The 26,674-nt window shown below is 36.8% G+C and overlaps 1 protein-coding gene across 1 annotated transcript in view; it reads left to right on the forward strand.

Annotated features, from left to right (window-relative positions):
* Nucleotides 1-26,674, forward strand: part of USH2A (usherin) — a 640,561-nt gene that overhangs the window by 85,538 nt on the left and 528,349 nt on the right. The window contains exons 9-10 of the mRNA XM_032466772.1: nt 3,561-3,756; nt 6,533-6,663. Of these exons, the coding sequence (XP_032322663.1) occupies nt 3,561-3,756; nt 6,533-6,663 (327 nt within the window). The remainder of the gene's footprint in view (nt 1-3,560; nt 3,757-6,532; nt 6,664-26,674) is intronic.

Here is a 26,674-nt window from a genome sequence, read left to right on the forward strand (position 1 = left end):
TCTACATATTACTGTGAACTTGGCTTTTAAATGGAACTGTTCTGTCAGTACTTACCTACATGTGTATTTATGAGTGTTCACACTATATTTCTTTGAAGGTGGTTGACATTTTAAAAATAATTTCCTTATCTTTGGGCGTCTATTTTGTATCCTTTACTTTCCTATTTTAAAGGCCATATTATTTAGAAAAAAAGTTTCTCAAATAGTTTTAAAAATGTACATTTCTAAATTCCTGGTGGAACTGTTGGATCCAATGGCACGTGCAGATAGTTGTCTTGATATGTGTGGACAAACTGTTCTCGTAGGGCTAATGTCTGTGCTAGCCCTTTCTACAAACTCTTGCTCCTTAGTATTATAATAATTTTCTCCAAGAAATTCCATTTGAGAGTTGAAAAATGACAGCTACGCTTTTTATAAAGAGATAAAATGTTACCAGTATTTCTGTAGGTTTTTTATTGTCCACAAAAAGAAAGCTGGCCATTTTCAATAACTACTTGATTAGACCCAAACCATTCCATTAGGTTACTGGCAAATTTCTCTTTGTTTTTAAATATTAGGAACCAGAATTATATATTTGGAACATTGATACAGTATTTAGTCCAGTGTAATTTACAAAAAGACTTCTTGGTAGTGGCTTCTAAGTTGACAGTAAGGATAAAATCTCAGATGAATTTTTTTAAGATCATAGTCTAAAGGCATAAACATTGTGTTCATAAGAATATTGAAGGATTGCTTCTGCTGGATTTGCTCCACTAACTCATGTAGGCAACATCCCAAACTCAAACAGCCGGCAGTTGCTTTGTAGAAGACAAACTGCATCTGTAATCAGTGTGACAGGACCACAGGTTGCATATCATCACTTCCACCAAGTTATGCAAGAGAGCATAACTTGAATAATATAACCACTGTCATTGGGAGAGCAAAGTCGTCAATAAGAATAATTTGAAATGAAGTCAAGAAAAAATAGGCTTCAGGCATTGTCTTGCTGCAAAATTTTGCCTTTGGCCAAAGTTTTGTAGCGGGGTAGAGATTTTTAAAAATTGGGAATGAGGTTAATTGCATGGCTAATTGACCTGGGGAAGAAAACTTAGTAACCGTATTTCTTTTCTCCAAAGCCAGGAGGTTGGAAAGCGAGTTTTCATCTATTCTTCCATTTATACAATTAGAATATATTAGGTGCTTTGTCCACTCTGTAGGCTGCATCCTCTAACTCAGATCGTGGACCAGTACATTTATGATTGCGAGGTCCCATATAAACAGTTACAGACAATATATTGCATAGGGACAGTCTTACATACTCTGATGTCACCTGAACTGGAGATCAACACCTTTGTTGGATTTTTACCCTACTTGTCTGCCTGATTCCTCCTCCTCCATCTTGTAACTGTCAGATTTTGAATGTGTAATTTGTGCCAGGCTTTGTACTGGGCATTATTTAAATAATACCACTTATCCTCAGATAACTTTGAGTCAATAATAATGAAGGCATTATGTTACATTGCCTTCCTTTTAGAGATGAAGAAACTGAGATTACAAAGAGGAAAGTAGACTCACAGACTTACTGTTCAATGATATTTTGCATATTACTTAACCTGTTTAATTCCCAGTTGTGAATCTAACAATAAAATAGTGGACAATAGTTACTGAGAGCTTACTATGTGACAGACATTCAGCCATGTCCTTTACAACATCCTGATGAGACAGGAAATAGTACCCCCGTGTTAGATGAGAAAAATAAGGCTTAAAGAGATAGAATTAATTATGCAAGAGCACAGGGCTAGCAAATCAAGGGAGAGAAGTTAGATGTGGGATACTGTATGACCCAAAGCCTAGAAGATTAATGAAATAATTCATTTGAAATGCTTACCATGGTGCTGAGATCCACAAGGTACATAGTTCACGTTCTTCCTCTCCGTTAGCAGCAGCGCCCATAATTGAACAAAGATGTCTGGCTTCAGCCTATGCCTGAGCTCTACCTTTTAATTATAGGAAATAAAATTGATTTACAAATGATTATCGCTGATGAGAGAAAACTTAAAAAAGAGGTCAATTTCACCACTTTTAATTTTTTTTTTTGGTCAGAGGCCCATAGTTGATAACAGTCTAATGATTGCTACATATCTTTTCTTTCACAAAATGAGTTTCTTTTTATATTTATAGGTGGTTTTTTTGCAAATCATCAAATACCATGCAATTGTGAACACTTTACATGAACATTACCCTGTGTATTCATCGTTCCTATTGTACCCCTCTCTAAATTTTTTCAAGAATAACTTTCTTTGGAAATTAATATGATTAGGTAGGAGTTTTCAGTTAACAGTTTAGCAACTGTCTATTAATCTCCTACTGTGAGAATGACACAGGAGTATAAAAATCAGTAACTTGCATTTCCTGAAAGACACATGTAAGCAAACCAGTCATTTGAGTTCAAAGTGATGGGAGCAGGGTCAGGGTATTAACAGAGTCCTGTGGGAGGAGAACAGAGGGGCAGCTGTGTGCCCAAAGGGTTAGAAATCATTCTGGAGAGAAAGACGCTTCATCATCCCAAGACAAATGTGATACTGGTTTTTTTAAATTTACCCAAATATGAGTGCATATTTTATCAATTATTAAACTGTAGCCTTATCTGATGTGAAAATTGTAACTTAATATTCACACTTTCATTCTCTTCTCTTTGTCTTTTTTCTTCTCTCCTCAGCTAGGTAGGGAAACAATGTGCTTTCATGCTAAACATCTCAGAATATCATAAAAACAACAGCACATTGGACAGTTAAATTCTTATATTTTTTTCTTTTCACCTTTAAAAATATTAAGGGAAGAAATTGTTCAACTCTGAACTAGTAGGGCAAAATAAATAGTGGAAAAATGCTTTTGACTACAGTTCTTCCAATAATAATTATGAAATATGTCAAAAGTTCTGAAATATTAGATATTTATTGCAGAGAAAGAATGATCTTTGTCTTCTAAAATATCAAAATAGTTTTTAATGATGTTAATAAAACTGAAGGACCTTTATTAGTAGATAGGGAGATTTTTGACACTTTATTTTACGTGATTGGCTCTTCTGATTCATAATTTAAACAGGTAACTCTAGTGAGTCTTTGCTCTGATAGCTGAAACTTCCTGTATTTGCTTGTCTTTCCAATCCTGGGGGTAGCTGTTTGCCCTGTGTCCCCAGTTGATCTTTCAGTGTGTTCAGTTTATTCTTTGTTATGATGAGGTGGCAACTCCGAGGTCTTTATTTGTGGCACCAGAACACAGAAGTCAAGTTTTGAATGTTTTGACAAAAAAATTGAAGATTGTGGGACAATCATAACTTTTCCCATTGGTGATTAAGATCACTCTACGCGGTTTCAGTTTGCATTGTCACTTTTACAACTTGGCAGCTACCGTGCCTGTAATATGTTAATTTCTGATGTTTAAAACATTTTCCAAAATAAAGTAGTTGTTGGCTTTTTTCTCTTTGATACTAGCTTTCCATCTAGTGAAAATGCCTGATATGTAAATTTAAAAAATCACAGCTTTTTACCTTTTATTGTTGTGATATTACTTTATTCTAGTGTGATCGCTGCTTGCCTCTTTATAATGACAAGCCTTTCCGCCAAAGTGATCAAGTTCACGCTTTCCATTGTAAACCATGTGAATGCAACAGCCACTCTAGAAGCTGCCACTACAATGTCTCTGTGGACCCATTTCCACTTGAGCACCACAGAGGGGGTGGAGGAGTTTGTGATGACTGCAAGCACAACACTGCAGGTAACTGGCAGTTAACACAAATGTCAAAGGCTGACTTGGCCTTGAAACCCATGTGCATCTATAGATAATGCATATTATTTTAAATTGTTTTACTGTCTTATTTAAGAAAGGGCTTTCATGCCATTAAGTTTGAAAACCCCACTAGTTTACCAAATCTTCATAATTCCAAATAATTAGGAAGTTTTCAGAAATAACACTCTAGTCTTAGACTATCTCTTTTCAGGAAAATTTTTTACAAGTTCACACCATTTGATTAAACCATGAATATATTTTGGATAAATGTATTATTTTGAATATATGTATCCATAAAATAAGTTTCCTTGGTGACCCTCATCTTTCATTACGTCTGGGTTCTCCTGCAGAGATGTTTACATTCATTCAGGTTTGTCCTGGACTCTGATAATCTGGGAGTGCTTTTCAAAAAAAAAGTTCATTCATGTAGAAAATAATTATTAACCTTGTTCTAAAACCATCCAGTTTATTAACTAGTCACTGAAAATTACTGTTTTCTGAGAGGCTGATATGTTAAAAGCAGAAATAGACAATGTCTGAATTTGTAAAATACAATGGCCCAAGTCTGATGGGTTTGAAAATGTGCGAAGCATGAATAAATTTATTAGATTATTATTGATAACCTAAAATATAAAAAGACCTTGGCTAGGTGCTGGGAATATAAAGATTAACAAGATAAGAAATTCTCCTCCCTTTGTGTGGATTATTATATGGTGGTAAAGGCACATTATTAAAGGAACAATTACAAAGTTGTCTGATGAGTTCTAAGATAGGGAAGTATAGTAGGAGATAACCAGGCGAAGGAGTAAGGTGGGGAGGGTTGTTAGGGAGATGAGCAAAGTTTTCCAGTAAGAGAAACAATTGAGCAATGGCCTGGAGGAGAGAGAAACATGGCGTCCTTGAAGAACTGACAGAAGTGCAAGTGACTGATGATAAGAAAAGGAACTAAGAAGGAAGGCAGGACCCAGATACTAGAGGACCCTATAAACCGTGATAAAGCGATTGGCTTCTAGCCTTAGGTTAATGAGATGTCACTTAAGGGTTTCACATAGGAGAGGGGCATAATAAATATTGTGTTTTTAAAAGACCTGTCTGGTTGTACAATGGAGAATGGATTGGAGACTGTCAAAAGTGGTTTGGAAAACTGATTAGTGGGATATTGCAGTAGTTTAGATGAGAAATAATGCTGGAAGACATTGCAGGTGGTATGGATAGAGGTAAATGGATCCAATAGATAGTTAGGGTGAAAAGTGGCAACATTTCCTGAGCCAGCTATGGGGTGTAGGTAAAGGAAGGAAGAGTCAAGATCTATGTCTGACTTTCCAGTTTGTATGACAGGGTCAACATTGGAGCCAGCCGTTGAGATGGGAAACACAGGAGGGTCATACTTAGGGAGAAGATGGCAAGTTCTGGTTTGCACAAGCTCACTGTATGTTTCCAAGAAACACAGGAGAAACTCTGTTTGCGGCAGTCAGAAACAGAGCTCTGAAGCTCCTTTCTTAAAGAAGCTTTCCGTGGTGCTTTGGAGAAGATCAGTCTAATCTGTATACTTTAGTAGCACCTGATGCTTATCATAGTTTGTAAGTGTGTATTTATTCCTGTAATGACTTAACTAGGACTCATCTTACCTGGTAGGCTGTAAGAGAGCTCTGTGAAAGGGCGCAGTGTGTGTTCTGTTCACTACTGTATTCCTCAGCATTTAGCACGTTGTTTGGAACATGGTAATCACTCAATAAATATTCATTGAGTGATAAATAAAGGAGAGATTTCTAGATTGGAGATATAAATTTGGGAGTCATCAGCATATCTAAATGGAAATACTCTTGAAATATTATAAATCCATTTAATTTTTAATTAGTCCATAGTCAATATCCATAAGAATGTGTTTTTCACTTGATTAAGTTATTTTCATAGCCTTCTAATATTGGACCAATTTGAGCAATATTTGAGCAAGAGTGCATAATGTTTAAAGGGAGAGTTGATAGCTGTGAATTTTATTTCAGCTTATTTCATTGGTCTTAAATGCTACTCACATTTACTTTAGAAACTCCTTGTAGTTTAGATTGTTTTCTTATATAAAATGGAAAGGGGAGTTTTCTGAATAATAAATTGTAAGCACTAGGAATTATCTCACATTTCTAATCTGTCAAGATATTCTAATATTTAATGTGAAATTTATTTAGTATATCCTAATATAATAAATTGCTATTTTAATATTTGAAATGAAAAATAATGACCATAAGCACTAACAGAAACATTTGCTTTTAATCACATTAACTATAATTAACAATAATAATTAATAAATTATATTAAGGGCAGTCTTCTATTTTACAAGATTTAGTTCTGGAAAAATATTTTAATATGATATACCTATTTGCTTCCAACTATATATATCTGTCATCTACCACACATACAGAAATTTCTCATATTTGATTTCAATTAAGTGCCTGGTCCTAGAAATAAAAAGTTTTAAGTTTAGAAATGAACTCTTTCAAAATGTATGGGCCCTTCCAAAGCACAGCTTTTTAGAAGTGTGGTGTTACATAACAGATGGGAGTGTAATGAAGTAAAGCACAGTTTGTAACAGGTTCATTGTTTCATATGCTCTGGATCACTAAATTGGCAGGTAGAGATGAAAGGTGCATTAAAATGGACGTCCCGAAAATTATAGAATTCCCTCAAAGGAATACAGTCTTTAATTTTGAATTATGCAGCTGATTTTAATGAATTGGAAGTCATAATGCATAACCTTTCCCTGATGCAGGAAAGAACTGTGAGCTGTGTAAGGATTACTTTTTCCGACAAGTTGGTGCAGATCCTTCAGCCATAGATGTTTGCAAACCCTGTGACTGTGATGAAGTTGGCACTAGAAACAGTAGCCTTCTTTGTGATCAGGTGAGTTCTCACTATTGAAGGTAAAGAATTGCTCTCTTTCCGAAACTAATTTAGGGGATATTCTAGCAGTGAAATTGAGGACTATATCAGAGAGTCCTCTGTGTGTGTTTGCATTTCAAAGCAATGGCTGCTTTAGGGGTGTCCCTGGGCAATTTTTAATATGAACATAAGGTAGTTCTTTGTATATGAGAAAGACTTATTTTATTTTTAATTTTGCAACTGTCAAAAAAGATTGGGAGGTAGGGGGTTCCAAGTAAACAAGGAGGTAAATTAAGTATGTGTCTTGGAATTATTGGTTAATTAATATTAATAAGGAATATTAAGTAAACAAGAACAGTTTTCTTCCCAAATTCTATAGAAGATAGTATATAGCAAAGGTAACTTGCACATAAATCCAAATGAAAATTATGACAGCTTTGTTCTAAGTTTATTTTAACCTTTTGTCTAACAGTAGAATGGATTTTTATAACTTCGTACATTTTCATTACCAACATCACAAATACTGATGTCCAACCTATAAGAACACAGATCCTAACTGTATTAGAAATCAGAGAAAGCACCTCCATGTTTAAATGTGCTGTCCTCAGCTGGAGCTTTTTACCTGGTCTGGTAATACTACCACATGAAAATGGATAAAGAACAAATTTACTTTGAAAAATCAATTCAATGATTGCATTAATTTTTAATAATTACATATTCTCTTGCAAATAATTGAGAATGCAGTGATTGGGAGCATAAGTCACAATCTAGTTAAAGAAAAAAAGGTTACAAGAGGAAGATAATAAGTTCAAGGCAAAATATATTTGTCGTGTAACTTTTAGCATGCATTGAAAACTGCTTTAACAAACAAAAGCCAGATATAAAGTGAGCTAAAGTCTGGGTTTGAAGACCTTCAGATTAACCAGAGTGTGCTAATGAGAGAACATTACATGCTTCAGTGAAAAGCTGAAGAGTAGAAAAATAATTGACAAAGGCAATTTCTACTATTTTTATGTGGTGATATTGAGGAGCTGTTTTCTGAAAGAGCCATACTACAATTTTATGTACGTTGGTTTGAAAAATCTGACTCTGTCTTTACATGTCTGATCCTTACACATTTGCCCTGAATTTTCACCATGAATGTCTTGTTTGTTGTTCCAGTCTCAACTCAAAGACTGATATATCTCCTCTTTGGAGATCTTGTCACTGCCCACCCAGTTACAGAACATTCTCAAATCATTGTCTTTTACATCATTTCATGTTATTTTCATTACAGCCTTCATTAAACAAATTAAACAAATTCATTTATTTCCTTCTTCTTCTTTTCTCTGTCCAACAAAGAGAACAGTTTCAATCATATCATAAGCACTCCATAAATATTTGTTTAATAAATGTTCAGTGAATAAAGAGAGATTCTGTCTGAGCACTGATCTCATAGTCAGATGGTCATTTAGAGTGGTTATTATAATAATCTGTGCATTATGTAAAATTTTCACTTAAATACATTTTTTTCCTTGAAGATCTAAGGTCAAGTCATCTTGGTATACAATATTGAAAACTGTGAACTAAAGTTATACCTCCCAATTTTTATTTACATGTTAAAATGTAGCAGATATGTCCCTCAATTTTACAACTTTGGTACGCAAGAAATTAAAATTTAATTTTTCTCAAATTTCTATTTCAAGTCCATTTCATTAGAGTAGGAAATAGTTTTTGTAGTTCTGTGTTTGCAAATATTTAACAACTGGGTATCTCTAGGAAAAAAGCCCTCCAGGGTAAATTTTAAGCTACCAGCGAGAAGTCACTCAACATGGGTTTGGGAGGAGTCGCTTTTATCATCCCGTGGAGCCTGTGCCAGTGCACTGCTGGCTCTGGGCCTCCTTCTCCCCCTCTCATGGGGTAGATCTAACTGTTGGATGGAATGGTAGATGGACATACCCAGGGCAGTGACATTTCAGAAGGTAGGACCCCTCTGACCACTGATGTCATCCACACCTGCAGTTACCCTTTGAGATCTCTTGAAAATGGAAGTGTTTCTCCCCCTGCCAGCTCGGGCAGTATTTTCAGAGTCCTAGTGGAGGGTCAGAACTTCAAGTCTGCCCGGCGGTAAGGAGGAGACTCTCCTCCTGTGTCAAATGTCAAAGTGTCAAATGTCCATTAACTGATAACTGGATAAGCACCGTGTATAATGTATCCATTCAGTGGAACATTATTCAGCAGTAAGAAGGAAAAAACCACTGACATGTATTACAACACATGCTTGGATCTCAGGAATGAGAATCAGGAGAGGAGAAGGGACAAGAAGAGAGGATACTGTTTTTCAAAAGATGCTTCTGATAGTTTCCATGTGCAAAAATCTAACTTAAAAATGCGTAAAGGGAAAGACATTTTTTAAATGACCATTTTCTTTATTTTAAAAACATTTTTCCTTTTTATTTTTTCTCTGCCTAATTTGCTTGGTTGATCATTTTTATAGTTGGGGAAAAAAAAGAATTTTCATAAAACCTGACATGTAGCCAAAGAGAGCTACATTTAAGAATCTGAACATAGATGTAGTAATAGAACCCTTTCGTGAATTTAAAACCGCCACATTCTGTGTCTCTAAGTCACAGTCACATCTTACTTGATTTTTATCTTGTTTTCTCATTCTCCAATTAAAGACACAAAGTATATAGATTGTTACTATATGTGGAAATAACAGTGTCAAGTATGCTTTGCTTAAATAATACAGATTTCTAAAAATGTTGATTGTCATTTTCAGCGGGAGAACAGAATATACACTAAAAAAATCTGTCAACAGTGTCAGAATTAGAAACTGTAAAATTAAATTCAAGGACTTTTTTAAAATTCATGCGGTTGCAATCCTTAATAATATTAGGGCACATACAAGGAAATTAGGCAGTAGTTCAAGTCTCATTTTGTTGTAATAACTTAGGAATCAAGCCAGCCCCAAATGGCCTGAGTCGACTGTGTTGTGTGCTCTGTGTTCTGGAGGGAAACTTTCCCTTTGGCAGTTGTCATTTGAAACTCAATCCAATCTCATAAGATATGGCATGTCTGCCTTATTCTTCCGTAAGAAATGTTGTAATTTCTTCCTCTTGTGAATGCCAAGATCTTGCAAATGGCATGAAGTAATGCTGTGAGTCACTAAATCCTAAAATTACTGATGCCAAAGTCAAGACATATAGACCATCTAAAGCACATAATATTAGTAATATTAGGAGAAAATGGAGGAGAGTCATTATTATGGAGGAGTCCTTAATGCAGAGTCCTTGGATCCCGAGGGCTACCGTGGATGCATTTTAGGGCATCCATATATACTTTTAAATTGTATGTGGGGTGTGCCTGTGTATTTTTTGTTTGTTTGTGTATCTTTGAGAGGAGAGCTTTCAGTACCGAAAGGTATACCTAAGCCAAAAAAAAAAAAAAAAAAAGAAAAGAAAATTAATTTACTGCACTGGGGAAAATAAGTCCATTTATCTTAAGAGCAGCCTTGGCTCCTAGAATAAATAACATGTAAGTTTCCATGGATGTCACTGCACTTCCTTCTTGTTTCCTTTGAACTCAGTGCCTGAGTTATTATGACATCTGTTTTAAATTGGAGGTTGACCACTCTTTTCCTTTTCCTCATCTAGTGTGACCTACGTCCAGAAGACCCCAGTAGAGCCCCAGGCCTGGATGATGCTCTTAAAAAATATTCTGAGGTGTTTAGGGAAGGGTCTATGAAGGTTATACTTAAAGTACACATATGTGGGGATCCCAGTCTGTTCCTGACCCAAGGTGGGAGTAAAGTGTCTGTCTCCAAACTGCCCCTCCACTGCCCCTGCCCTGCCTGCGTCTGCTGGTGTTTCTGGAGTAGCCACCTGCACGGGTGATGCTCATGAGGTGAGGAGATTTGAGAGAGTCTCTGGCATGTGGCCCACCTCATGTAGAAGGCATTCAAGAAGTGTTGTCTGAGTGCTTTTCTGCTTGAGATTTTGCCCAACTTTTTTACCTTCTTCCTCCCTTACTTTGCTATGTTCTTGGATCTGGCTGAGGAAACCATGAGAGTTAAGCCGCAGCAGACAAGATGTAGGTCAGTCAGAGCAATACTTTTCAAGCTTTTAATGTGCATATGAATATCTTGGATGTCTTTTTCAAAGGCAGATTCTGTTTCAGGAAGTCTTATGGGGGACTGAGAGTCCACATTTGTGACAGTTCCCGGGTGACGCCCTGTTGCTGTCTGCAGACCTCTCTTCAATAACCAGGTTGCTAAAACACTGTCTGTCAAAGATGCACAGAGAAAAGATGCAGGAGGTGGATCTGTGTGGGGGAAGGGTAAATGTGGTTGTGTCCTTATGCACACTTGTACACACTTGGTCAGGAGTGGCTTCACTCTGTCCTAGCCTCTAAATTCCATCTTGAAATCAAGTGGTTTTTCTGAGTTTTCCACACCACTGAGCCCCTGGTAGATTACAGTCTAATTGTACCCTAAACTGTGCCCTCAAGATTAGAGGATGTAACCTAAGACATTTTTTAAAAAGTGGAAATAAAAAACAGTAAATAAGGGAGTCTAAAATTTGGCTGAAAACTGAAAATATAATTACATAAAAAGAGAGAAGAACGGCTGTAATGCTCAGTAAGTCATCAGTAGATTACTGTAATAGAGCCAGAAGAGAGAGAAATGATCAAGACATTCAGAAATAAATTAATAAGGCAAGAGACAAGGGGTTGAGATGAATTAGATGAAATGGGAAGGCATCAATGAAGAGAGTATTTCCAGGTCTGACCCATGGAAGATGGAATCCATAAGGAACAAAAATCCTACTCGTGAAAATTGATCTACCAGGGTGAGAATTTTCAAGGAAATACATTTAAGAAAGGAGCAGAATATACTTTCTTTGCATTATGGACCATTTTCTGCAGTTCCTCAATGCTTTCTCCTCTGCTCAGAGCTAGGTATTTGTTATTAATTACCACAGTATATCCAAAAGTCACTAGTATGAGTTTTCCAGAAATATATTGCCTTGTATTAAAGACTTAAAGTAGAGAAATATAAGTAATGCTTTCTTCAGCCTCATAAGGAGACTGACCCTGAATAGTCCGATGCATGGGTATGTGCTCTAAGCATTAGGATGGTGAAGGATATGAAAGGTGGGGCATCTGCCTGAAGCTTGAAAGAAAGATATGAGGATTGGGGTACAAGTCATGTGGTAACTCATTCACGGGCAACATGTCTCTTGAAACTGGTGTGCTGACTAACAACTGATGAGAATGTTGATGGCCAGATACAAAGGAAGGAACAAAGGTGCTGGATTGCAAATGGGAACAGGAGAAAATGAATCTGAGCTTGATGGAAAGGCTCATACTGAAGAAGTTATCCCAGAACCAAGGGTGTGGCAACTGAAGGTAAAATAGATGAAGCTGTAACTGAGGTGAGGTTCTCAGCCTCAGCCTAAGTTGATACCACATGTCTGGACATACCTGGCAGCTCTTTGGGAATAACTCATCCCAAGGGCCAGGGTATACAAACTTGGCCACATAATAATACCTCTGCATTTAAGACCAAGTTCAATAGCTGCAAGGATGTTAGGTAGTAACTGGTTGTTGATTTAACTAACAAGTGTGAGATAATAGCAAGGTCCATTGCATTGCTACTGACGGTAGTTAGGATACACTAAACAGATGTAACAAATAGACCCCCAAATGCCTAATGGCCCAAACAATATAGAAGTTTATTTCTTGTTCCTATAATACCTCCAAATCAGCTGTTCCTTGTCACTTGGTGGCTCTTCTCCATGTGACAGTTCAGGGCAGTTCTGTAGTGACTTGGCCTTTTTCTAGGAAAGGAAAAAGACAATGTGGAGAAGCAGCTCCTACCTTTTGAAAAGCCTTGGTCCCAAAGAGGCACACGTCTTCTTCTGATACCGTCCTGTTGCTGAGAGCAAGTCACATGGCTACAGTTGTTGAATAGGAGTTTGGGAAAACGTAGTCCCTGGCTAGGTAGCCACTTCCCAGCTCGGGTTGTGTCCTAGGGAAGAGTAAAATGGATCTTGATAGGGAACCAGTCATTCCTGCTCAGTGTGCATGTGACAGAAGGGAACTCAACAGGATGTTTTCTTCTGCATGTGGAACAGAGTGGCTTCTGTTGAAGGGGAGCTCTTGAGAATAGAGCACTTCATCCAGCACCATGGGGCTACCAGACTACAAATACTGATGGCAGTGCTGGCCTGGGACTGGACCCTGTGTAGGTGCAGAGGTACCAGTGGAAGGTGGTCTGCTGATCTAATGGTGGTCTGTCAGCACATGTCAGCAAAAGAGAACTGGATGTGGGTGGGAGGAGAACTACCTTGCACGCAGGTGAAGAGACCCATTCATGAGCATGTGTGAGAGAGAGTCCCCAGGGACAAGCAAGTGAGAAAACAATCACTGCCCCTCTAGGAGCTGCGAGATGAGAGGATAAGCATAAAGTGCAAAATTGCATCGAGGATGCTTAGGGATCATAGATCTTGAGGACAATTTCAAAATATAAGTATTTTAAAACTTTTAGCAAGAGTAACCACCATATGATACATATATATGTATAGTTACATATACATAGGTTGATACATATATACAATGTATATATGTATTGGTAGATAAATATAGGGATTATGATTAAAAAATTATTTAGATATAGATGTAGTAAATATGTTTTAAATATTAGTACCTTGTAATGACCCTTTTTTTGTGTTTTTTGATGTACTGATTTGCTCAGGAACAGAATAATATAGCCAGCCTGCTTCTTGGTGCACCAAACCGACATGCCGATCATTTCCAGAGGGAGGTGTGCTCCCAGGACCAAGGGCAAACCAGAGTCAAGGGCAGCAGACTCTAGTCTCCTGCAGAACTGGGGAGCATCTCAGCTCCTGTGAGGCTGAAGAACTGATCTCTACCTTGATCTACCCACATGCGGTTTTAGTGCCATGCGTGGGAGTGCCACATTTTGAAATGTGTGAGACAGATTGGCAGATGGATGACGTACTGCTAAAAATGCATGAGGACAGAAGCTAGTCTGTACGAATCTTATAGATTTCATTTGATTTCCATTTGCCATGTACAAAGTGTGGTGCCAAGTACTTATAGTCAGTTAATTCAGTACTTAACAAAGTTGATGAAGTAATTATTAGTTTATCCATTGTATAGTTAAGGATAGTGACCCTCTGAGAAGTTAGGTAGTACCTCCAAGATCACATAAGTGATAACATGGTGGAGAAGAAGTTCAGAACTCATATTACTGGTTTCCAGAGTCCAACTTGAGGTTAGAGACATGGGTCTTACAGAGCCTGGCACATAAACCCACCGCCGGTTTCTGAGCTAGCTATTAATTATTAATATACACTCCTCAAAAATCAGAAGGAAACATATCCACTTGTTTTGGGATTATTATTCCAAATCCTTTTAATTTAATCCTAACTATTAAAAAATGCTAAATATTTAGGATATAGCAATGTGTATAATTCAGTGGCAAATTAATTTCTTAGAACCAATGCAATTGTCAAATGGAGATTTCAGTGATATTGAGGAGTTAATGTAGCCCCTTAGTGCTTCCTGTATGCCAAGGATTCAGTTCATTATCATCCTCAGAAACTAATTTGAATATTTTGTAAAGATACTTTTTAAAAGCTTTATTTAGTTTCTTTATCATCTCAGACAAACATCTCTTAATATCCTTGGAATTCACATTTTCACTAGTTCAATAAACTAACACTGTAATACTCAAGCATTCTACTGTGTAAGTTCCCAGCAACATTGATCACTTTTACTAGAATAAAACAAAAGTTGTTAAACCGAATGAGTTAACTTTTCTAAAAGCCTTTTTCTATACAACATTGACGATAGACATGGAGCATGCATTTATTCATGTTGGACATATTTTTGAAAAACGATGATGATATCTTTCATTTTGATAGAGTCAAACGCCGTCTTGTTAATAACTACTATATTAATTTTTGCAGGAAATTACACTAAGACCACACTATTGTTGTGCCGTTCAGATGACATTTATAAAATACTCTAATTTAACGTGGTGACTTCTATTGTATGCATCTTTAACAAATTGCAGTTTATAATCTCTGAGTGAAATAGACCTAAACCAGAGGGGGAAAGGCCGATGCAGTGTGGAATTAGACCCCTTTGAGAACTAGGACTGTAGTTATAGTATTTCCTGTTAAGCCATTCAGGGATGTAACCATTGCTCTAGGAGCAACAGTGCGTAGGTAACCTCTTTACACTCTCCGTTGTGAATGCTCAGAAGACTGAGAGAAAGATGTATTCCGTTCCTACTCTCGCTTTATTTGAGCATGCTTCAGAATTTTACCTTTTTTGCACTCTCCTTAGAGATTATGGTGGGGAAGTTTGGAGAGTGCTTTCTTGGAAATGCCTTTTGGAGAGGGAGGGAAGTTATAAAAATACACCAGCCTGACAAATGACAGGCATTGTAGAATGCAGGAGAAGAGACATCTTGGTTTTACACCAGCGTAGGAGCTTTTCTTCTCAAATGAATATTTTCGACAGCTGAGCAAGATGATAAACAGCAGTATCGCAAAACACTTAAATGGAAACAAGTATTATGATGTACATTATTCACCTGGCATTCTTCAATTCGTGACATTTATATGTGGCAGAAACCGCTGCAGATTCATTTATTTATTTTTGAAGTGGAATGAGTACCTTACAAAGGTAGCCTGTTACATCAGTGTGGACTTTTCTTCTCTAGCGAGGCAGAAGCTTAAGGAAAGAAGTCATTTTGTCTATATTGCAAATATGTAGTAATTCTCAGGGTCCACATCCTAGGGCTGAGCAAACTCCTAGCAGGGAGAATACACTATATAAAGAAAGAAAGGGAGAGAGGGAGGGAGGAGGAGAGGGAGAGAGAGAGAGACGGAGGGAAGGGGAGAGGGAGAGAGAGGCAGTGAGGGGGAGAGGGAGGGGAGAAAGAGAGAAAGGGAAGGAAGGAAGGAAGAAGGAAAGGAAGAAAGAAATGTACGTACACACGTACATACATACATAGAGATATATGCATTTTCCTTAGAAGCACCAGCAGCTGCAAATGATTATTATTTCATAATTTTTTTAATGCTAAAACTAGTCTACTTCCAAAATTTAAATTCAGATGCTTAACAATGTAAATATTAAATCAGTTCAGAAACACTATGTTTCTTTGATGCTCAGCGATGGACTTAATAATTTGGTGAGATATAAGGCTAAGTTAGAAGCAAAAAGAGTAAAAGCAAATCCCTAGGAGTTGATAACAAAGTGAAAAAATGGGTAGCAAGTACTTACAGCACTAGTCCTTAAATGTTAGTGTTCGTAAGAATCACTAACAGAACATTTTGAAAGTGAAGGTTCCTGGGCTTGACCTGCAGGGACTTCTGTTTCTAAAGGTCTGATTGATTTGGTCATAGTCAAAGGACTCAGCTTTGGAATATACTAAACATGTTGGATGTAGATTTGTATATCAAAATTTTTTCAGTATTTAAAAATGGCATATATTCTTAATTGAGACAAATATTTAAAAAAAACTATGAATATATACTTTTTAATATTTAAATTAAGGAGAATTTGGAGTAAATGTATTCTAAGAAACTCTTCTGATAATTACTAAACCTACTGAAATTGAGTAGACATTGTGATTTCTATAGCTCCTATAACATTTGGAATATCTCCCGAGCACATTTCAGTGCTATAAGAATTATTTTTAAACGATTCATTGTTAGTAAACAAATATTTGGGGGATGCTTTTATGTACTAGGTACTGTGCTAATCAAGGTGTACATATATAATGAGTAAAAGAATCACTGAGCAACTAGTAAATTTAATCTTCCTGAAATGTATTGTCTAATATTATTATTTTAAACCAAACTTTGGAAAGATTGAATCTTTTCTTATTGCCAGTGATAAACTCATCCTAACTTGAGAATTTCGATTTTTGAGTATGTTCTTATATTAACAACCTCGTCTGCCCAACCACTCTGTATAGTGTCTTCTCATTGTGGGGCCTTGCTGTGGAAATGTGCCCAGCTCATTTCAGTTCTGAGAGTTCCTGGACTGCCACAGTCCCTTCAGTTCCCACTGAAGATCTCCCGCCATCTCTTCACCCATTCACAAATTGGCATCCTGCACTTGGGGTTCTAGTTTTGAGGTCTTTCAAAATCAGATGTGCTGTGACTTCTGTTTGCTTTATCCAGCACAGATACTAATACCATACAGGTCTTGTGATGGTTGGTTTGTTCCCACTTGCTTCTCCTTGGGGGTTTCTGGGGAGAGTTTGGTCACCTAGCTTTATTGTAAATATTATCCATGGCTGTGTTGTTTTGGTTTGGTTTGGTTTTGCTTTTTAGTTCTCTTTTTATGTTGGTATTTGGAGAGATTCTGTGGGCCTATAATCATTGTCTCTGATTCCTCTGAAATCACTTTTGATTTTCATTGCCTAACTTAAACTGAATATATAGTATACATGGAAAAAATGTGAGCCTGAGCTCTTTTGTTTTTTGTCTTCCTATGTGATGGCTTCCATTTCTCCTTCTGTGTGGACCTACTTCACCATCACTGCCTGTCCTTTTCTCCACTTTTATCTGTTCATTGCAGTATTTCAACTACAGTCACTCAACTTTTCCTACATCCAACCCAAAATCAGTTATTTTCTGATAGTCTAAGTCTCTTATAAAACTGGTAAGGGAGGAACTAAAGACAAGTGGAGATGAACAACAAAAGTAACTGCATTGGAAAATAACAGCCAGGCATTGAGGAAAGGTGACTGTTTTCTGAGCCAGAGGACAGATGATGGAGAAGAAAAAAAAAGAATGAACTAAACACAAAGTGAGTAGGCAAAAGGGAAAATAGACTGAACATTAGCTAGATAGAAATCAGACAAATAGTGAAAATAAACAAACTCAATAATGTTTTTGGCAAAGATTAATAAAACTGACAAACTGATAAAAGAAAAACACAAGTTGCCAACATCAGAAATAAAAAAGGGATATCACAGCACATTGTACAAACACCTGTATAGGATCATAATAAATATTATGAAAAACTCTCTAATTTGACATCCTAGATGAAATAGAGAAATTAATACAAAACTAACAGAAGATGAAATATAACCTTATTGCATACTTAACATAAGAAGAAATAGAAAATCTAAATAGCTCCCTATGAAGTAAAGATATTGAATTTGTAATTAGAATTCAAATTTCTTTTCAACAAGAAACATTTCAGGCCCAGATGACTTCATTGGTGAATTCTCCAATGACTTAAAGTAATAAATCATATCGGTCCTACATAAACTTCTTTGGAAAACGGAGGAGGAATGTATACTTTCCAACTCATTTTGTGAGGGCTACTTAACCTTGATCCCATAACCTGAGAAAACATTTGAAAACAAATCCATTCGAACAAGTCAAATGTTCCATATGAACATAGATGTAAAATATCTTAATGATATTTCAGCAAATTAAAACCTGAAATATATAATAAAGGCAATGCATCATGACTGGTTGGCATTTATTCTAGGAATGCAAGGTTGGTTTAACATTTGAAAATCAATTAATACGGTCAACAACAAATCTCCTATAATAATCTCAATAAATGTTTAAAAACTTTAAAAAAGTTTTAAAATACTTTCTTGATAAATATTCTCTGTGTACTAGAAACAGAAGAAAACTTCCTCAATCTGAAAAGGGCATCTGCAAAGAAACTTAACTTAGCATCATACTTAACAATAAACATTAAACATTTTCCCTGTATGATCAGGAATAAAACAAGGATGTTTGTTCTTACAATTTCTATTCAGAATTGTAACAGAGGCTGAAAGTAGTACAAGATGATGAAAAATATTTAAAAATAATGATTGTCAAAAAGTAAAACTATTATTACTTGCAGAGAACGTGATACTAAATGAACAGTGCAGACAGAAGTGGTTTAGCAGACATCAAGTCCCTCCCCCCAACGTTGTCACTTTTCTCTTCCTTCCATTGTCCTCCATAAAGCCATTAAAAATAGTTTATAATCTAAAGACGAATAGTGTGCAGACTATGCAAGTGTAGCTACAAAACAATCCCTGAGCACCAATTCCATCCAGATGGCTGCCAACCAGCCCTTCCACTAGAAACTCTGGGGCCATCACTGGGGTTGGGTAATAATGTTACATGAGACTAGAGAGGTATATTGAAGCCATATCATGGAATTTGGACTTTGTTAGATAGGCAGTAGGGAGCTATTGAATATCTTTGAGCATGGAAGTGACACAGTGGTGTACCAGGTGGGGAGGGGCAGTGGAAGCAGTTCACCCCATTGGGAGGAAGCTGTGTGTCACACTCATTGTTTAGAATTGCTAGCACTTGGTGATCATAAAAAGCAAAACAACTTTTACTTGATCTTAATTTTATTTACAGAAAGTGCATCCTTTTATTTTCTACACCTAGAGTGTTCCACTCCCTCCACCTCATCTTCGAAATGCCACAGAAGTATCATAACAGAATTGGAAAGGATGAAAATTTTCTTCCCAAGTTCTCTCTTTTTTGTTGTTGTTGAAGTATAGTTGATTTATAGTGTTACAGGTATACATCAAAGTGATTCAGTTATTTACAGTCATATTTATATATACACACATACAATTTTTCAGATTCTTTTCCTTTACAGGTTATTATAAGGTACTGATTTTAGTTCCCTGTGCTATATATATAGTAGGTCCTTACTGTTTGTCTATTTTATATATAGTAGTTTGTATCTGCTAATACCAAATTCCTAATTTATCCTCCCCTTCCTTCCCCTTTGGTAACCATAAGTTTGTTTTCCATGTCTGTAAGTCTGTTTCTGTTCTGTAAATAAGTTCACTTGTATCATATTTTAGGTTCTACATATATGTGATATATGATATTTGTCTTTGTCTGACTTCCTTAGTATGATAATCTCTAGGCCCATCTATGTTGCTGCAAATGGCATTATTTCATTCTTTTTTATGGCTGACATTGGGATCCATGTATCTTTTTTGAATTAGTGCTCTTGTCTCTCCCAGATATGAGCCCAGGAGTGGGATTCCTGGGTCATATGGCCACTCCATTTTTAGTTATGTAAGGAACCCCCACACTGTTTTCCTTAGTGGCTGTACCAATTTATATTCCCACCAACACTGCAGGAGGGTTCCCTTTGGATGAAAGTTAACTTGATAGTTTATTAAATGGATTGGGGGAGGATTAGATTCACAGAAAACATTCTGCATACAGTTTCTGGATCATGCTGGCAATTCTGAGGGAAGAAATGGTAGAAACTGAGAAGTATCTTTTGCATAATATGACCTCATATGGCTCATAGGGTATATATACTGTGTAATAGTATGTGATCAAACGAACATTTGCTGATGACAACATGAATGAATGAGATCCCAAGCAAGGAAAAATAAAAGTTAAAGAATTTCTGCGTTAAAAAAAAATGTATAGTCATCTCTATTAAAAAAAGGAATATTCTGAAGAATTTACTCATTAAAATTTTTTTACCCTCATTTGTATTTTCTGTTCAAACAAAACCCTGGAAATCTAATTTCCAGGACAGACTTCCTGTTCTTAAATTTTGAGTTTGCTTTTCAAATTCTTAACTTTGTTTGGCAACATCAACATTACCTCATTGGCTTTTAGAGAATTCTCTGAGAAGATGTACTCTATAGAACATTAGATTTTTCTCTACCACCCGCCAAATGAGTGCTTAAGAAGACAGACATTTCTGCTTTTTAAACAGTGTTGCTTTGAATTACTTAAAATATAGTGTCTATTACAGAGAACCTCTGATAAATATTGTCTTACCTAATTTATTAATCTTTAAATCATTCTTCGTATTTTCTCTAATGCTGTTGTTTTTACACACACAATAGAAATCATTTATGGATTATTTGATGCCTCAAGTTCACTCTGATAGAATCCCATCTCAATGTAGAGGATGGATAAGAAAACTGACTTAAGATAATGATTGCAAAGTTGTCACGAATTTTCCTGGCAAATTCATTGTTTTCAATTCTCACACAGTTGACCATGCATATCCACCATTGCTACATAATCTGGGACAGCTAGCTTTTGCAGAATGGTCCAGAGTAGAGAGGTCCTGAGTCTGGTCACTAGGCAGCGTATTGCACCCATTAGCAAACAACAGAGTTATTCACAAAACAGTAACTGGGCTACTTGCCTGATTCTTCCACTGTGTGTCCAGCTCCTCACAGGTATTGCCCACTGCCTTGACCTTCCTTGCGTCTAGCCCTCTTCCCGTTGCTATGATTAGATTGTAGCTTATATCAATTCGAGTGAATTTAGCACAGTGGTTATAAGCATGGATGTGGAAGTTTGGCCATTTACTAGCTGTCTGGCCGTTAATAAGTAACTTGATCTGAGATTCAGTTTCTTCTTCTGTAAAATGAAGTCATGCATTTCCCAAATGGTAAAATGACTAAAACCCCTGCTCTTCCGGAGTTTACATTGTAGTATGGTTTAAGGAGAAGAGAGGAAAGGTAGTAGTCAGTAAATGTAAAAATAAGTAAATCTGTTTACTTAGTTAATTGCTATGGAAGAAATTGGACAAGGGAAAAGGTCTCTGGCGTGCCTTTTGAAGGAAGGGAGCTGCAATTTAGATATGTAGTCAAGGGCAGGCTCATTAAGAAGGTGACACTGGGTTTGAGCCCTGAATGTGCTGAGGGAGTTAGTTGTCTCGAAATCTGTAGGAGGGGACCCAGGCAGCCAATGCACATACCCTAAAGTGGGGGTGTCCCTGACATCTTCAAGGAGCAGAGAAGAGGTAATGTAACTGGAGTGAGTAAAAGAGAGGTGAAGGGTCATGCAAAGCCTTCGGGATCCTGCTTGGGATGCAAATGATCGGCGGGTATTTATTGGAAATATGCGCATGGCATTTATTTGAGCATCATCTATGTGTCTGTCGTATGTGTAGGAGATATCACCGAGGGAGTGAACGTAGGTATAGGTAAAGATCCATGAAGAGAGTTCTGGAGCATATCCGCAGGTGGTCAGGGGAGGAGACAGAGAAGGAATAGCAGGGATTTGGGAGGAAAATCAGGTATCCTAACTGCCAGCAGCTTCCTGAGAGTGGGAGTTAAATTTAGAAGGTGTTTCTTACAATAATTTGAAATCATTTTACTCATAATTTAAAAGGTATCGTATCCAATAATTTGAAAATAATTTTATTCATAATTTAGAAGATATGATACAGTTCTCTAGGTTACAGTAATCTTGCAGAACACTTCAGTGATAATCTGTATTTCTTTTATATATGACTTATTTTTATTGGTCTCTAGAAATTTTTGTGTCTTTTTATTTCTGGTATTTGAATGCTTCATGAGCTTGTGTCTTGATGTCATTTCTTTATTCCCCCATTAGTTTTGCTAGCTCACGGTGAGCCTTTATAAACTGTGTTTTCATGTAAGGAAAAATGTGTATTTTGTATTAATGCTTTGATAATTTCTTTCCTCATTTTTTTCTATTCTTTGTCCTTCTGGAAATTCTTTATATTTTTATTTCATTTTTCTTCTCTCCTTATTGTTCTTTCTGAAGAATTTTCTCAACTTTATCCTACAACCTCTTTTAATGGAAATTTTTATTTTTCCTATTGTGGTTTTAATATTCAACAGTTCTTTCCCTCACAGATTGTTTCTTAAGGCTTTTTCTGTTTCATATTTTTGAAGGGATGCAACTTTTACCTTAACTTTCTGGGGATAATTGTTACACAGGTGTTTTTTATGTTGTTGGTTGATGATTTCTTATATTTCTATTCTCTGCATTCCTTCTTTCTCTTCTTTCTAAATTTTTTTTCTTGGTCCCTGTTTTTCATGTTGGAAATTTTGCTGACTGCTCTTTTCTAAAATAAAATGGGAAAACACTTTCAAACTGGACTTGGCTCTTGTGTGTTTGAGCAGCAAGAGAGCTTTTCTTTGCAGGGGTCAGAGTCTCAAATATCATTTCTTGGGATCTTATCTCTGTGGCTTTTCTCTGCCAGTTTCCTCTTTATGGAAAATAAGTGTGGCTCCTGGCTTTCTAGAAGCAGTGTTGTAGAAGGAGAAAGGTGGCAGGGGGTGACGGTGTCCCTATCTCATTACGAACACTTTCACTTAAATCCTCCAATTTCTGCCCTGTACCTCACCCCCTCCCCAGCTGTTGATGGTCTGATATAGTGGAGCTGGTTAATTTCTTTCTTTTTCCTTTTCCTTTTTTTGATGAAAAGACTGATGTCACCATGGGATAGGAGCAGTGCTTGGCTGTGTAGGATTAAGAGTGGAACTGGAACTCTAAATCCTTGCTATGCAGAACTCTTCTAATGCGCAATTCTCAGCCTCAGCACCATTGGTATTTCTGGCTAGGTAACTCTTTGTTATGGGGAACTGTTCTGTACGTTGTAGGGTGTTTATTAGCATCCCTGCCCTCTAGCCACCAGATGACAGTAGAACCCCTCTCCCAGTTGATACAACCCAAAAGTCTCCAGCCACTGCTAGGTGTCCTCTAGGGAATAAAATTACCCCCAGTGGAGAGCCATTCTTCTGACTTCAGACGTGTACCCTACTTCTTTCTGTGTTTTGTCACCTGTAAATCTTAAGTCTTTCAGAGGCTCTGCAGGAAAAATCACTTTTCTTGTTTTAGAAATACAGCTCATCTGGCACCCATTGTAGCTTTTGACTAGTTGAGAGTATTGTCAATTTCATTTATACTTCTTTTATGTTGTGTCTTTGACAATCTTTGGCAAAATTTATTTGTGAATTGTTTTCTCTACTAAGCTGATTAAAATTATGGGTTATAGTTTTAAAAATTCCTATTATTGTAGTAAAATATCAGGAAAAGAGGAAGTAGGCATGTACTTAATCTTCTGACTTTTTACTTTGAGAGAATTTTCAGGCGAGGGAACAGAGGGAAAACCCAGGTGGAGCTCAGTGGGTTCTGAGTTGTAGAGATGGAGCTGAGCATTAAGGGAGTCAGTCCAAAGTGGTAGAGCTTGCAGAGAGAGTGGCCCAGAGAAAAAACTCCAGAGCTCTATGGCTATCTTCCTTCAGTATTCAGCTGACTATCAGTCATTGTATGTGTGTGAGCCAGGGGAAAGAACAACCTGAAAGGATTAAGTGTAGTGGTGCTTATCACTCAAGCAAGCTGTAAGTAGTGCCTGTTTCCACTAGCCAAACTAGAAAAATCTTGATTCAGAGGACATCAGATAGAGAACACAGCAGTGTCTTGCCTCAGTTGTAGATAATAGTCCTAGACTAATCACTGTTCCAGGACTTCCTAATATATCTCAAGAGCAAGGCCCAAAGAAACTTTCCAAGTAATTTAATTGCATCCCAATATAAAACTGAGGAGTATTTATAGAAACACTTAAATATCTGGCTCTCAGAAAGAAAAAAATCCACAATACCTGGCACCCAATAAAGAAATTGCCAAAATTTCAATATCCCTTTCTCAACAACTAATAAAACAAATTGACAGAAAACCAGTAAGTAAAGAGATTAAAACAGCTGTCAACCAACTTGACCTAATTGGTATTTATAGAACACTCGGTAGCAGCAGGATGCACATACGTTTCTAGTCTACACAAAACATCTACCAAAACGGATCAAATTCTGGACCATTAAACAAGTCTCAGTAAATTTAAAAGGATTCAAGTTGTATAAAGTATGTTATCTGGACACACTCATTAAATTGAATTAGAAATCAACAACAGAATAATCGCTGCACTATTCCTAAATACTTGGAAACTAACTAACACACTTCTAAATAACCTAAGGGTCAGACAGGAAAGGAAGGGGAAGTTAGAAAGTATTTTGAACTGAATGAAAAATGAAAAGACAATGTATCAAAACTGTGGGATGCCAGTGTGGCAGTACTTGGTAAAACATCTAGAACACGAATTGTCTGTGTTAGAGAAGGAAAAAAAGATTTCAAAGAAAAATCTTCTCTCTTAAGAAACTAGGAAAAGAGAAGATATGACCCAAGCCAGGCTAATCAGAGGTGTTTTTGAGTTTGACTAGAGCTCATGGGGACATCTCTTTTCCCTTATTGTTCATGTGACCGAAAGGATGCAAGACCAAAACTTATATAACCAATATTGTGTTTTAAGTCTTAAAGAGCTGGAAAATTTCTCTGGCTTAAAGTACAAACATGTGTTTGTCTGTTATCAGAGATAGTAATTGTACCCCATTGTCTGTTTTTCCTTCTGCATTACTGATGGAAATTTCAATATTATTTGGCCATGTGGTTGTAGAGAATAAACTACATTTTTCAGCCTCCCTGGCAGCTAGGTATAGAAATGTAGTTGAAGTTCTGGTCAATGGCATTGTATCTGCTAACTTTTTCTTCTAACTTGGTGGCTTAAAATAGTACAAACTATTTACTTAGTTTAGAATTCTGCAGTTTGGCTTGGCTGTGGTCTGGGTTGACTTGTCTGATCTTGTCTGAGCTCTTTTATTTATCTATGGTTAGCTAGCTTGTCAGCTGGCAGCTAGGCGATCTAGGAAGCCCTCACTCATGTATCCGTGACTGTTAAGCAGAATGTTAGCTGGGAGATATTCGCCAGGTATCTGGTTCTCTGACACTTGTTCTCTAGTCTTCCAACAGGATAGCTTGAGCCTCTTTACGAGGTGGTCTCAGGATTCCAAGCCCAGCTAGAGAGAATAAATTCCAAATCTGTAAGCACTTCAAATCGCTGCTTACATCGTATTTGCTGACATACTATTGGTCAAAGAAAATCAATAGGTCAACCTAGGGTTAGTGTTAGAAGTATTCTCTCAAAGAGTATGGAAACAGAAAAGGGTTGTATCCAACTTTCTGGAATTGTGTTTTTTAAGGGGACCGGTCATACTCTTTTTCTGCTTCTTGGCGGACATGTATTAGTCTTAGAGTATGAATAGATTTATATTCCCTCACGTAAAAGGAAGAGAACCTGTGGTGGTTCGTACAGACATAAACTTGTATTTTCAGGTGAATTTTGAGAAACTGATTAAAAGGAACTAATTCTATGAACTATAGAGCCTTTTATCAGGCACTTTTAAACCACATTTTAAGGTGTGCCTAATACAGAGAAGTTACAAACTATATGTGGTATGCAAACTTTTAGGTTAATAAAATGAGAGTAAAATTGTGTTACCTTATTTGCAGTTTTTTTTTCTCATGGAGATACTTGATTCTATTGAAAATATACTTTCATAACACTGAAGGGTTGCACAAGTCAAGACAATTAAAAATTCTAAAAAAATAAACACTTTCGAGATGATTTATATAAAAGATGACTGAGAGGTGTAAAGAGGAAAAAAACGTGCATTAGGGAAGAGTGAGGAGTACAGAGAGAGAAGGCACAGAAATGGTGACTAACGGGTGCAGAAGACTTTGAAGATGTCTGGTTACAGGGAAGCTAAAGGGATGTTATAAATCGCACTCACTCTTCTTTCACCCAAGTTTTTAGTAAAATTGATTACTTTTTTTTTTTTTAAATGAGCGCTCCTCTTCTGATATTGATGAATTGAGCAAGTTTCACATCTAGGATGATTCAGGACAGAGCTCTCAGGTGACAAGAAGATTCCAAAACGGAAGAAGCAGAAATGTAGGGTCAGGGTGACCATGAGAATATCAGTACACACAAATTCTTTAAAACTTAAGGAGCACTTTTGTCCTTCAGCAGGAATGGAAGGAGGGTTATAGGAAGTTGTATCTAGATTTCAAGAGGCAAAGAAGCCCCAGAGGATACATGTCTTGCATTTAAATAAGAATATGACAAAATATAGAGATGATAAAGTTTTAGCACAGAATGCACTCTTTCCCTTTTTCACTCTTTTCTTACCCTAGATCTTTGAGGAAGTATTCTTGACACGTGGGGACCAAACGTGTTATTCTTTGACAGAAATAGTATGTGCAGTTCCGGAAGGTGCTTGCCATCTGGGGAACAAGACTGATATATGGGAAACGAGTGGAAAAATAAGGGATTCATTATATGGTCATGGACTTGAAGTGTTCTAAGTATGTAATCAAGGGTCTATTAGATTTTC

The sequence above is a fragment of the Camelus ferus genome, chromosome 23 (genome assembly GCF_009834535.1).
Source record: "Camelus ferus isolate YT-003-E chromosome 23, BCGSAC_Cfer_1.0, whole genome shotgun sequence".
NCBI lineage: Eukaryota > Metazoa > Chordata > Mammalia > Artiodactyla > Camelidae > Camelus > Camelus ferus.